Source organism: Diceros bicornis, chromosome 12 (assembly GCF_020826845.1).
Source record: "Diceros bicornis minor isolate mBicDic1 chromosome 12, mDicBic1.mat.cur, whole genome shotgun sequence".
In the NCBI taxonomy this organism is placed as follows: Eukaryota; Metazoa; Chordata; class Mammalia; order Perissodactyla; family Rhinocerotidae; genus Diceros; species Diceros bicornis.
The window spans coordinates 40,794,095-40,808,834 of NC_080751.1; the positions used below are offsets into that span (position 1 = coordinate 40,794,095).

Sequence of the window (14,740 nt, forward strand, 5' to 3'; positions counted from 1 at the left end):
AATAAATGCACACACTATGAAGCTGTCCAAAAGGACAGGGGCAGCAATTCTGCAAGTCTGGGGGTCCCAGAAAGCCTTTCAAGGAGGCCCACGAAATGAAAACTATTTTCTTTTTTTTAAAATTATTTTTTATTTATTTATTTTTTTTCCCCAGAGCCCCAGTAGATAGTTGTATGTCACAGCTGCACATCCTTCTAGTTGCTGTATGTGGGACGCGGCCTCAGCATGGCCGGAGAAGCGGTGCGTCAGTGCACGCCCGGGATCCGAACCCGGGCCGCCAGTAGTGGAGCGCGTGCACTTAACCACTAAGCCACGGGGCCGGCCTGAAAACTATTTTCTTAACATTACTAACACTTAAGTCTTTTTCAACGTATTGACATTTGCACTGGTTGTGCAAAAGAAAATGTGAATAAAACTGCAGGCACCTTAGCATGAATCAAGACAGTAGCGCCAAACTAAATTAAAAAAACAAGGAAAAAAAAGCCAGTTTCAGTTAACAACGTCCTTCGTTAGGCAATAAAAAATTAATTTTATTACACCTCTATCCTCGAGTACACATCTTTTTGATATCCTATATGGTGAAATGGGAAGTACTGGTTCCATAGCACGTGAAGTGTTATGGCTGTCTCTCATGCTATTATTTGAGATGTGCCACTCAATGAACCAGCCACTTTTCATGCAACACCATTTTTTACTTGAAAGAATGACTGACAGACTATGGTTATTCAGCAGACATTTTCTCTGAAATAAATGAAGTAATCCTGTCACTTAAGGAAAACAACTGACAATATTTGTTGCCAATGGTAAAATTTCACCTTTCAAGTGAAAATTACAATTTTGAAAAATGTGTATCCATCACCGTCAGCTTGACAGCTGCCCAATACTTAAGACTTCTCTGATGAGATCAGCTATATCAAAGAAATTTTTAAACATTGCATAATAACATAACTATATTCTAAAGAATTATATAATTCAGTGAGCCAGTATTTTCCAAATGACCAATGCATGATGTTACAAAATCATGCAAAACTAGATCCATTCAAACTGCAAGGTAGATCAAATGGATTGTAATGTAACAGAATGCAAAGCTGATTGATAAAAGTTTCAGATTCCACACTAAATAACCTTCAAGAAACTACTAGTTCTGAAGTTCTGATAATGTATCAAAGAGCTATATCCACAATTATCTGAAGCTTTTAAAATATTCTTTTCCAAATACATATCTGTGTGAGGCCAGATTTCTTCGTACACGTCCAAGTGCCACACTGCAACAAGATCAAATGCAGAAGCAGATACAAGAATCCAGCCCAACGTTAAAGGATTTACAAAAATGAAAACCAGTGCTACTTGTCACATAAAATTTTTTAGATTTGGAAAATAATTATTTTTCATAAACAATGCTATTTATGTTAACAGGTAATGGTTTTATTCTTTTAATGAATTAGTATGTAAAATATCTTGGTTTTAATTTCTAATACAATAAATATCAATAGATATAATCCACGAAAGCAAAAGTTCTTTGGGATCTTCAATTTTTAAGAATATAAATGGATCCCAATACCAAATTATTTGAGAACAGCTGGACTAGGGAATTCAGATTAGTAAACTTTGAATATAGGTTTTTCTTTTGCTAACTCACACATTATTTGTATTTCAAAGATGGCTAAACCTCTTGAAAAAGACTTTTTAAAGTAGTATAAAAAATGTTTTTGGAGTGTAGAAGGGGTTAATTAGTATTGTCTTGTACAGTTTGGCTAATTCCTCCTTGGAATTATAATTCACCTGCATGGTTCTGTATGATAAATAAATATTCTAACTAAATAAAATGTTTAAAATAACATTCAAAACTGGACTTTTATTTGTAAAAATCATACCAAATAGTAATATGTCACACTGTTTTTATCAATTCTTTATTTAGGTAACAAGTTGGTTATGTTCACTGCATTGTATGAAACATCACAACATCATACTGGAAAGGTACTGTCAGTACAGGGTTGGATCAGAGTGGACAGTTTGAACAATAAACCATTTTGCATTCTTCATTCCCTATCTTTTAACAACCCTCAAACCCAGTAAAGGGACAAATAGCTTTTAACATCATCATGTAAAGCACTTTAACTTACAAGGCTAAAATCTAAAGAATAAATAAAATATATTGTGGCAATAATTCCTTTTAGACCGAAAATCAGGTGCACAATAAATCAAATGATCAGGAAAGTTGTCTGTATCCAAATGTGTGGTTCTCCAGAAACAGCTTCAGGAAAATGTTACAGAAAATACCATGAATTCCATTTCACACAGGACCAGATGATGACTCATTTTAACTACACACAAGGGCAATTACATCCTGCTGAAACACAATTTAAACGCATAGGAAAATGTTTACAAAGCATCCACAACATGTAAACCATGTACAAATGGATACATTCATTGCCTTCTCCTACCCCATAGCTTCCTTTAGATAAATATTTTACTCTTCATGTTCAGCATTAATCGGATACATGCAAAACTCAAAAGAACTCAAGAACTCAAGGTTGTTGTAAAAATAGAATTAAACTAATAATCTTCAAGTACCTTATGTGACAGCCACTCTGTACCGTGCCCAATGTTATAAAATGAAAGGTTACTGAACCCATGAAAATATCTCTGTAATATTTTCTTAGATCTAAAATAGATAATTTTTAACATATTTATAGTCATTTCAATGTGATATTCTGAGCTTTTTAAAATAACATAAACAATTAAAAATTTTACCAAATTACACAAAACTTGTTGTATCTTAAAAGCTGAAAAATTAAAACTATAGAAACCCACATGTAAAAGAAAAATCACAATTTACATTATAAAGGCAAGTCTCATCATTTAAAAAAATTTGCAGCAGTGAGATGTCAAAGCAAATTATAAATAGCCATAAATTAATCCATTTGGTTTCAAAAGATTTTCTAGTGTGAGTTGACGGATGTAGTAGATACATGCATAAAATCTGTAAGGGTTTATAATATAATTGCCAAATACACTTTATCTTGAAGCAGGCAACATTACAATTTGGACATTATTGGAGAACCCGGTTTGGTAATACAGGTAAAATGGGAAAAAAATTAAATAACAATTAATAATAAATATATATCCTATAGTAAATTGCTCAAATGAAATTTCAAGCCATAGAGCTGCAAAAGGCTTCCAACTTGGTGAACTGAAAAAAGGAACATCTCATACAATTCTTTACTCTTACATGCTTATATGTTGTGTGTCTTGTTCAAAAAACAAAACAAAACAAAACAAAAAACCCATAATGTATCTTCAGAGTACAGCTAACTATATTCCCGGGCACCTCAGGCACATTTGTTATTTGTGGTGAAATAACTCCATCGGTTTCTAGGGCCAAAAGTTCAATACAGATGTAACCAGTATGCCTGAGGTTGGCGAAAAATACTGTAGTACAGGCAATGCTACAAGTGGCAATTATCAGAAAACACAAATATGAACAAATGATGGGAAATGCTAATGATTTTCTGCTCATATCACAAAACGTTGGGAATCCACAAGAATATTTTTCCCTTGTATTGAAGAAAATTGTGATTAAAAGTTTTTTCCCCCAATTTTCAGAATCAAAAGCATTTTAGAAGGTTTATAAGGCTACCATGGGTCTTCTAGATCTCCAGCACCCTACAGGAAGAGAAAAGGAAGAATATAATTATTATTTACCTACACCACTTCCGGGTTGGATTGAATTTCAAAAGAAAACAAAATTAAATGAACAAATTACCTTCCTTTCTTTGTCTGAAAAGGTACTTTTATAGAGAAGTGTGTGTATTGTATATTGTGTGTACACACATGGATCTATCTATAATATAGATAGATAACTGGTTGGGTTTTTTTCTCCCCTCTCCACCAAATGCCTTCCTCTTTCTCAAACCACTTAAAAATATTCTGGCATTGGAAAAATAGATCAAAACATCAGCTACATCCGAAGATTCCAAAGTTTGAACTTACAGTACCTTAAGTAACTTTATATATATGATAAATGTAAACATGAAGAAGAAAAGTTAATGTTCTATATTCACAAAATAATTGTTTTAAAAAATATTTTCCCATTTGACTAATAGTCATCTGCATTTAAAAACTCCATTTTAACAAAAACAAAACTCACATCTGCCACTATTTAAAACATCCTATAATTCTTGCATTTATTAATATCTGATGAATACTTATGGTAAAGTTGACAGTCTTGCAATCTTTAATATGCTTATCATGGCAATTCAGACATGTCTACCTGTGTCCAATATTTTGTATCACAAAAAGGGGAGAAGAAATAGACTTACTCTGAGTAAGCAAGACTTCTCAAAAATTTTTCCTTCTAGTTAATAAAAAAAGCCAACCCAAAAGTTTTCTAAATTTTATATAAATACAAATGAATTTCTAATGGGTATGTTTCCAAAATACCAAACCTGATAGTTTAAAAAAAATTAACTTAAAAATAAGTACAACATGCATAGATTATTCCACATCACATGCTTTATTTGGACTTAAACACTTATAATTTCATTCTAAACACTTGGTTGACATACATTTTGATGTATGTAGTTAGGCTATACAGAAGATACAAACCAAAGCTGTATGAATAGTACATAGGTTTTTCAAAAATTATGTTTCATAAAGAATACAGAGAAAGGAAAAATAACCACACATCCAATATCTCAGAACTTTCTAAAAATAAAGCTACAGAGATGTAAAATATAAACAAGTCAAAGAACACACAAATTATCATCCTTGAAAAAAATACAGGCCAGCATCTGCCATTCTTTGAAGAACTAAAGAAGACACAAATTTATTACAAAACTAACTATGAGTGTGCTAATATGTAAAATAATGTGAAGCAGTATAATTCTACATTAACAAGTTTTTCCACAATATAATATAATTTCACTAATCAGTAATCTCTAATCCTATCTAGTATGAATTTACTTACTTTAATAACTAGTAGCCTCATTTCTGGCATACAATATGAAATGACATAATTTTATTAAATTCAAAGTACTATAAATAATCAATTTTAAGCTATCTGATAAAGGTGTATGCAAAGGCCTTCTTAAAAAACAAGGCTATATGAATATAGTAAAACTAGTTTACCAAGATTCAAATAACAAAACGGTTATATAAATGCATACATTATACTTCCTAAGTAAAAACCATCAAATCAAAGATCACAAAAATATCACCACAAAGTCAAGTCATATCTTTTCACCACTCATCTTTGTCCCTGCATCTTCATTAGAGCTGTCTAATTCAGCAAGATCACTTTTTGATTCAGTATGGCTTTCCTGCATTGTCACTGGGTTTCCAGCATCACTGTTCGAAGAAGTAGCTGTGGCAGCTGGTTCAGCAGGGCTTTCTTCTCCCTCTACTTTAGCTAGCCTGTAACTAGTCAGCATCTCCTCCAGAAGTTGTCGGTAGTTTCCCCTATGATTAATTCTCATTTGCCTGAGAGCTTCCACCAATTTCCCCTGTGATCCACTTTCCTCTGCTTCATCGGAGGCCTTTTTTTAAGATTCAAGACCCCAGTGTCAGTAGACAAACTAGGATATCACACGTATTTCAAAACATATCACAGCAAAACACTCATTTCTCTACCATGAGGAATATAGTCTAAGCATGAGAACATTTCATTAATAAGTATCAAGTCTTACTTGTGTCAATTAATAAAAACTTCCAATTGAAATATCTCGTTATTTTTAGCAAATTACCATTAACTAGTTTACGTCTTATTTCACATTGTCACTTGAAGTTTAATCTGAAATTTACTCTGCTATTAGAATTCAACAGCAACACAAGCATTTCCTAAAGCTAACTTATAAAAACAATAATTGGTTATAATGATTTAGTACAAAAGAAAATTAGTTTTTAAAGCAATAGGAAAGAACAGAAAAGCAGGCCATCACATCATTAGTTTCTTCATCATTTCTCCTGAATGATAGGTAGGAGAGGAGATACAAAATATAAAACTATATAAATTTAAACCGGATTTTGGGGGAAATTTTAAAGCTTTCATGGATAAAAATTTCATTTACTTTTTGTCTTTATTTTAATTAAAATATCTCTAGATAAAAACAAATTATTTTAAACATTATAATAAGATATGAATAGTAAACTACTCAATCCTTTTATATTTTATTAAATTTTGAAAAACCTACAAGTTTCTATAATAGTAGCTACTTAACACTGTTAGCAGAACAAGGTCTAACATTCAAGCTGACCACAGTTACGTTGACAGACTAAAAGCAAGACAACCTCACATTATGTGCCTCCTGATGTGATGCCTTAGGGAGGAGTGAGCCGTGTCCTGTGTTCTTGCCAAAAATGTTTAATATAAATCTAAGAAGCTAATTCCCAATTTACAGGAAAACAGGGAATAGAGAAGCAAGTTAAAGGACACCACGAGGAAATAATCATAGGATCCAGATTGTAGGATATGCCATAAAAAGCTGGCTCAGACTCTTCATATTCAGTGTCAAGGGGGGAAAAAAAAGCAGAGGCTTGATTAAAGATTTGCTTAATTTGCCTGATGGGTAACCTGAGTAGATCACAGTTCAAAATAACAATTATAATAGTTATTCTAGGGACAACTGGGAAAATTTGGACTCCATATTAGATAATATTATTAAATTTATTATTAATTTTCTTAAGTATGATAACAGTATTATGGTTATGTAGAAAAATGTCCTCATTCTTAAGAGCCGCATGCCAAAAGATTTAGAGGTAAAATATGATGTCTGCAATTCGCTGTCAAAGGTTCAGTCAAGAAAAAGAAAAAAAAAGTGTATATACATATAGACATATAAAGAGAGATAAAGCAAATATGGTAAAATGTTAACAATTGTTGAATCTAAGTAGAAGGTATAGAGGTGTTTACTATGATCATTTCAACTTTTCTATATGTTTTGAAGTTTTCATCATAAAGTGTTGGGAAAAGAAAATACAAAAAAAGTTACTAACATAGATGATGTGACACAAACTCTTAACCATCTTTGGAGACTGTTACTCTACAATTCTGCAACAAAGATAACACTAATATAATTACGAAATAAACAGCAATATTTATTAGAAAAATGAGAACACCTGAATGCTTTAAAAAAGAAAAGTGCCTTCATGGCAAAAAGAGATAATACTGTGTATAGCATATATTTTATGTGTATGTGTTACATGTCTGTGTACCTGTTCATTTTAGGATATTATATGTAAAATGCCTGGAAGGAAAGGAAATACAGCAATATATTAATAGTGATAATGTGTAGTGAAGTTACAGATGCTTTATTTTCTTTGAATTCTCCAATTTTCTACAAATAAGCATATTAATTGTCAAATAACTTTTTTTTTTAATTCACAAAATTTATTGTGTGCAGAGAACATGATAAAATGTGCTCTATGTTAAGATTTTTCTTAGTTTTTTTCCTCCTTTCCTTTCCTTCTGTACTAAATAAACATGTTTCCCTAAATAAGGATTCTCATTTGAATCAATTCAGGAAAGGTTAAGAGGGAACAATAAGGTAAGTGCTCGCTCATCACAAACCTTATCAGTCTTTGTAATCAAGTCTTCCAAAAGGAAATTTCTACTTGATAGTGTATCACAAAGAGCTTTTAATGGAGGGCATAAGACTCTACTCCTCCCCAAAAAACCCAAACCCAACAACTCCCTTTTTATTAAAAAAAACAAAACAAAAAACCAAACTTCTAGGACATTGAAACAAAATCTGTTTCAAGTGGGCAGGTGACTTACACAGAGAGAGAAGTGATTATCAACCCTGATTTCACATCAGAATCACCCATGGAGCCTTTAAAATTATATAGATGCCAAAGTTCCATCCCAAGATAGACAGATTCAGTGGGTCAAGATTATTTTTTGAAAGCCTGACAGGTGATTCTGAAATACAGCCAAGTTTGGGAACCACTGATATGGACTAACCAACATAACTCGACTTAACTTGAACTTGTTGATAAGTTGGATTGAAGGTTGTTACATTGGTTGTATTTGAGTCAATTTTGGTGGGTCCAACAGATAAAGCACCTCTCACTCTCCATCTGACACCTTAATTGTTACAGTAATCATCTATGTTTCTGGGAACTGCTGTAGTAGTGGCAGGTGGGGAGAAGTAGTTAGCTGCTTTTTAAAAAACATACCAAAACCAAACCTGTAAATCAAGTAAGGATTTACAATGGCTGGCATCATAGAGACATTGAACTGAAAAGAACTTAAACTAATGACCACATTTAAAAGTCATTTTATCTTATATCAAATTACATTTTCCCATTGTGCTGGACAGACAATGGATGGGCGAAACCTCTTCCAGAGCCACTTCATTTGATTCTTTACAATACTGTTACACAACTTTCTCATGAATTTTCACTAATATCAGAAAAAGAACCTATTGTTTAGCTGCACTTTCTTTACCTAAACTCATACATATAGTACATCATGTTTATACATCTATTATAGCAATTAATTCTACCTTGCAACTGTTCACAAGTCTCTTCAATTACACTGTAAACTCTTTGAGGTAAACATAATTTCCTATTCCTTTCTGAATCTGCCTACCACCTAGGGAAGGAAAATTAATGTTTGTGCTGAGAATTTTAATACATAATCTCATTTAATCCTATCAGGTACCCTATGTAATAGGTATTGCAACCTTAATTTTTATAAGTGAAGAAACTAAGGCTCAGAGAGATTTCAGTTATTTGTCAAGGTGATAATGCTAGTAAAAGTGACAGCGCTCAGATTTGTGTACAGGTGTAATTAATAACCATGTCCCTTTGAATGTTCTTTTGAATACATTATGGTAAATAACAGTTTTTGCATAGATAAGTGCCCCATATAAACAGACACTTACTAAAGAAATATTGGTTAAAACTGTTATAAAACCTGATCACAAATTATTTCATATTGAAATCTATAATGTATTTCCTTGATACAGAAAGATTAATGAAATTATAGGACAAAAAAATCATATTATTGGGATGATTAAAATTATTCTGCAAATAAATTTAAGACAATTACAGAGATGAGAATTTAGGACTTATCCCTCAGTTTTTGTTTTTAAGGCTGACTGTCATCTAGACTAACACAGCTTAAGAATCAAATCTCTCATCATGAAAATACTGCCTTATACCAAATATGACATAGGAATACAGATAAATCAAGCAGACAGCCAACAGAAGGGGGAAAAAATATAAGCACATTTAAAAAGTAAAATTGAACTAGCTAGCATTTATTTGCAGCAATTTTTTTAAAAGGCAGTTGTCATAAGCAAAATTCTTCAAATGACTAGCTTGTTAAAACAGTGGAGAAAAAGAAAAGAATGCTAGTATAAATATTTACTGTGTTTTTTTGTGGAGTCCTATGCCCTGCCTGTCAGCTAAAAATAATTTCTAGAATTAAAAATTCTCAAATTTGACTTCATGAGATACAATTAACAATAACTAATGGAGAATCTAATAAATTAGATGTTATTTGAAAGGATCATGTAAAATTTAATGAATTTGAAATAATTTCAGTCATTTAAATGATCAAGACCACATAGCTAAAAGAAGTGGTATGTCAAATTGTACCTTAAAAAACAGTGACTCAAGTTACTGCATTTTCAAACAGTGTAGGTCTTCTCCATAAAAATGCTTTGACAAGTGAAAAAGTAAACAAGAAACAATTTATAAAAAACTAGTATTCATATAGTCCTAAAACTTATATAAAAATGTAAAGGCAGCTATGTTTATTGCAATTAATCTACTGAAATAAAATAATAGAGGAGATTGTATATAAAATTTAATGTGAAAACAGAATATGGAGATTCTTTTGGGTTTTTGTCCTGTTTTTCCTCTCCTTCTCAAAAATGCAACCACCTTAAAAAGTGTTTGGATTAGGATAAATAAAATGTGTATTTAAATGAAAAATAACTGATAAGAAACTGGGCTTACTGCTTAGTTTCAACAACTTTAGACAAACAATCCATCTTAAGACAAACCTGAGATTCACAAAAAATGGGAAATGATTTTTCTTGGATGGTAAACAGATGTGAGGGTACAGACACATATGTTATCTCTAAATATCTTAGGCAGCGTGGAAAGGTGTAAAGAGAATAGTTTTTGAAGTCACTCTGACTCATTCAAATTTAGGCAGCACAATATATTTAGCTTTTCGACCTAAGCAAGCTACTTCATCTCACTGACTCTTGTCTGTAGAAGAAGAGTGTGGAGGAGATTACCTATGATTTTATATATATATATGGCTTGGCACAAGTGGAGGTGGGTAAATATAAGTTTCCCCTTTATCCTTGGAAAACCATCAACTTATATAGGTACCTGATCAGTGGTATACTAATTCAAAAGCGTTGTAAGTCTTCTTTAAGGGAAGAACTTAACATTTTTGCATGGAAAATATGAAACTCTAAAAATATACTTTCATACCAATCAGCAACCTCAAATTATTTCTTTAAATATATGACTTAAGGATAGTCTTAGCAAACTATTAGAAATGAACAAATAGCAATATTTCTTATTTAGCAAGTGTTTTTTCAGCTCTCACCATATGCCAGGCACTACTGTAGGTGCTGGGACTATAGCCATAAATAAATCAGATGAAGTCCCAGATCTCACAGAATTTATATTCTAGTTATAAAACACAAACTAGCATTTTAGAAGAAGGAAAGGGAGGTGATCTCAGAGCCCTGCCTGATATAAGAACAACTTAGAGCAAAATGTATTTTTACTTTTTCTGGTCCTCTAGGCAATTATTCTTTTGGGGTCACAGACTCCTTTGAGGAACTGATGAACATCACATACATACTTATCATTAAAGAAAGTCTATGTACACACATAAATATATTTGCAAAAACGTTTTGGGCATTCACGAACCCCTTGACCAAGAATTTCTGCTAGATTCTTTTCCACAGATTTTGATTTCAAAAGTTGGGAAAATATGAATATTGCTTCCATTAAGAAGACTGAACATAGTCTAAAAAACAGATTTAGTAAACAATTTAAGATTTCCCTAAAGGTGAACTTTCTAAATATATTTTAAATCATTTAATTTCTAACTTATATTCAACTCAGCTTTTTGAAATACATTTACTAACCAAAAGATTTTTTTTAAGAAAAATGAATAAATCCCTATTTCTAATGGTACTACTTATAGGAATTTACAGCAGAACAATTCTGTCTCTGATATAGAGTAGATGTTTTAGGAATCTAAATAAATCTCTGATTGACTGACGAGGACTCTCTGTTTTTTTTTTGGTGAAGAAGATTGGCCCTGAGCTAACATGTTGCCAATCTTTCCTCTTTTTGCTTGAGGAAGATTGTCCCTGAGCTAACAACCGTGCCAATCTTCCTCTATTTTGTATATGGGACGCCACCACAGCACAGCTTGATGAGCGGTAGCACTCCATTTTTAAAAAATATCTGAATAATGATTTTTATTATTAAAAATAATTAATTTTTATAATACCTCCAACCATCTCCTCTTCTGTATTTCTACCACACTTTCGTCTTTCCCATTCTGCAAGTTAAGTATCAGCTTCTGCCACTGTACTTCCTGGCAACATCTTCCACGTGGCACAGATCTAAGTCGAGAAGCATTTATGGAGCATGGCTGTGCCTAACTTGCTGCTATAGTAGGTCAAGTTAAGAGCTAAGAATTTAATTAAACGTCTACAATTTCTTCATTTTCTCTGCTTCTTTTGTATTTTTTAGGACATTTCTGCTACTTGTGATGATGGTTCAACATTTTTCTAAGGTCGTGATTATTCTGAAAGGTAAAGTAATGTTTTCCAAAATAGGATTCTAGGCTGCAAAAGTTAGTTTTTCGTGTGTGTGTGTGAGAGGAAGATCTGCCCTGAGCTAACATCTGTCAATCCTCCTCTTTTTTGTTGAGGAAAACTGGCCCTGGGCTAACATCCATGCCCATCTTCCTCCACTTTATATGGGACACCGCCACAGCATGGCTCGCCAAGCAGTGCGTCGGTGCACACCCGGGATCCGAACAAGCGAACCCCGGGCCGCAGCAATGGAGGGTGTGCACTTAACCGCTTGCGCAACCGGACTGGCCCCAAAAGTTAGTTTTTATAGTAAAAAAGAAGCTTCTCTAATCCATCTATCTATCTACTGAGTATATACACTTGGTCATCTATCTCTGCAATTATTTCACAACTACTTGACTTCCAGTATCTCTTCAATCTAATACTGCAGGATGTTTCTAACAGACTAAAATACCACACATATTCCTTTGCGCCTATCATTCTTATGCTCCAAACACACAGTGGTTCCTCACTCTAAAATAAAAAGTTCAAAAGGCTTCTCCAGTCTCTTCAAATTTTACTTCTGGCATCCTAAATTCTTATTTTTCACCACAGCAGTTCTCTGCTCTAGTCAAAATGATGTCTTTTCTTTCAAAGACAGCTTAGACTCTGTTCTTGCCTCTCCCATCCTCTTGAACTATCATCCTCATTTCATTTTTGCCATTCTAATCATTCTTCAAATCTCATCTTTTCTCTGAAAATCTGACTTTCCCAGCAATCATTATACAATTCACATGGCAATTAATCACATTCTATATTTTGTCATTTCTTTTTATTCTTTACTAAACGATGTGAAACATTTTTATTATTTAACTTGTGTTTATATCTATATTGTGAGCTGCGTTAAGCGCATGGGACCATGCCTTGTGTTCATAGTCTCCTCCTGACATCAATTCACTACATGGCAGATTGCCAATATTTAATCTGCTGCTGATAATAGAAAGCTATATATAAATGTAATTAAGTATACATCTCCTTAATTTATATAGTCATATAATAAACCATATTTAAAGCAAGTTTTATATCCTGAGGATTTCCCTTCAGTGTCCTGGTTCTGCTGCCTATTTATTCACTGTTTATATGGCTACTATGTATAAGTATTTCCTATTTTTAAAAATGTTTAAAAGTCATCCTTGATATATGTTCAACAGAAATTTATGGTTATAAAACATGTTTTAGAGCTTGTTTGAAGTAAAAGAAGCCAACTTTCTTCAGGGACCAAGGAATTCAGGAAGATATAATGAAATAATTTTTTAAGATTACACACAGGGGTTGCATTTTCAAACACATGAGGAACGGGGGTACTTATACGGCAACAATGAATCAATAACTATCTTTCGAGGGCTTATTTCCTCTAACCATGGTGGTGGATGTTGTGTGGAACCTATAATCTAGCTGAAGAGGTACGACTCTCTTCACTCCACCTCCCCATTACCATCATCTTTTTAGTTTCATCAGTATCCTATCCACATTTGTTTCATTTAGGGTTCTCTAAATGTATCACATGACATATCTTTATTTTTAAATTAATTTTCACAGCTTTGGATACAATTCTTAATACTTTGTGGTACCTGCCACAAAAGAAAGACTCAGAAGCACTGCTCTAGATCAAGATATAAATTCTATTATTAGCAACATATAGTATCACCTTTATTTAACTCACTAAAATGTATTAATTGTAAAATTTTCCTTTTTGCCACGATACTCTTATTGTTAAGAAAAAAAGAAATTATTTGATATTGCTGTGCAATAACGACTCCTGGAAAACAATGCAATTGAGATGATACAAAATTTCTCCCAGTGGCTGATGTCTCTCTCAAGACCTGCCAAGAGAGGGCAGGAGACTTGGAGGATGAGTCTATTTCTTCTCAACAAGTTTCATTACTAAGTTTTGCTCCCTTAAATCTTTGAAGTATATATGTTAAAAATTAAGGTATTCATTTTTAGATGTCTGAAAACTTGAAAACCCTATGAGAAAATACTTATTTGAATTACTGACTTCGAAATTCAGGGCAATTAAAAAAAAAAAAAGACACTATTTTGTCTCCTGGTACTAGAATTAAAATAAAACAAAAAAACTACAGAGGAGCAGCTGAGAGCTCATCAGTATTTCTAAGGAAGGTAACGGGATAAAGAGTTTTGTTCTGATGAAGCACAGCAGGGTACAACAAAAATGGTTATCTTAGTTCAACACATATATCCACAGCACAACAATAAGATTAGAAACAAATTATCCTTAGGTTTTCAACTGGGCACACAGGGGCACTGAAAGGTCAGGTCTTTAAAATAACAACTCATTCACTAACACTAACTTGCAGTGATGGCAGCAGCCTGCTGGAGGAGAAACTGAAATATTTAAAAGCAAATTCTTTGCCTCGAAATTGAGATTTAAGGGAGAAGGAGAAGGAAAAGCAGACATACAGGGAGGAAATTAAGTATAGCCCAAACAAAAAGGTATTTGATGCCCATTAAGAGTCAACAAACCTATCTATTAAACAGAACTTAATCTCTATCTCCATTTCAACACATTTTCCTTAAACTTTAACTGATTCCTTAAAAAGGAAAAGCAGTAATAATTTATTATAGATTTCATTATGTGAACGTATTCATACCTAGTATTTATATTATAAAATTATTTACAATGCTTAAGAAATAAAAGAAAACTTACCCCATCACTTTCTCTATGTGGATTCAGCCTACTATAAACAGCTTCAATAACATTGCGCCTAAAAAAAATTATGCTTTAGTTTTATTAAATTACATACAATTATTAAGCTTCTGAGTATTTAAAATAATACTTCATCTTGACTACACTCAAAAATTAATTGCCACACTAAATACTTGCCAAGAACATAGGTACCACATTTCCCTCAGAATTTGATCCTGCACAATCCATT

The 14,740-nt window shown here is 32.7% G+C and overlaps 1 protein-coding gene across 3 annotated transcripts in view; it reads right to left on the reverse strand.

Moving 5' to 3' along the window:
• Nucleotides 1–1,891: 1,891 nt before the first annotated feature.
• Nucleotides 1,892–14,740, reverse strand: part of PPM1B (protein phosphatase, Mg2+/Mn2+ dependent 1B) — a 74,868-nt gene continuing 62,019 nt past the window's right edge. For 2 of the 3 annotated variants that reach the window (XM_058551328.1, XM_058551326.1), the window contains exons 5-6: nucleotides 14,512–14,569; nucleotides 4,494–5,537 (exon numbers count right to left, since the gene is read on the reverse strand). In XM_058551328.1, the coding sequence (XP_058407311.1) occupies nucleotides 5,232–5,537; nucleotides 14,512–14,569 (364 nt within the window). In that variant the 3' untranslated portion in view covers nucleotides 4,494–5,231. Of the gene's footprint in view, nucleotides 3,667–4,493; nucleotides 5,538–14,511; nucleotides 14,570–14,740 lie in introns of those variants that run through there. The other variant, XM_058551327.1, reaches the window with a different exon arrangement.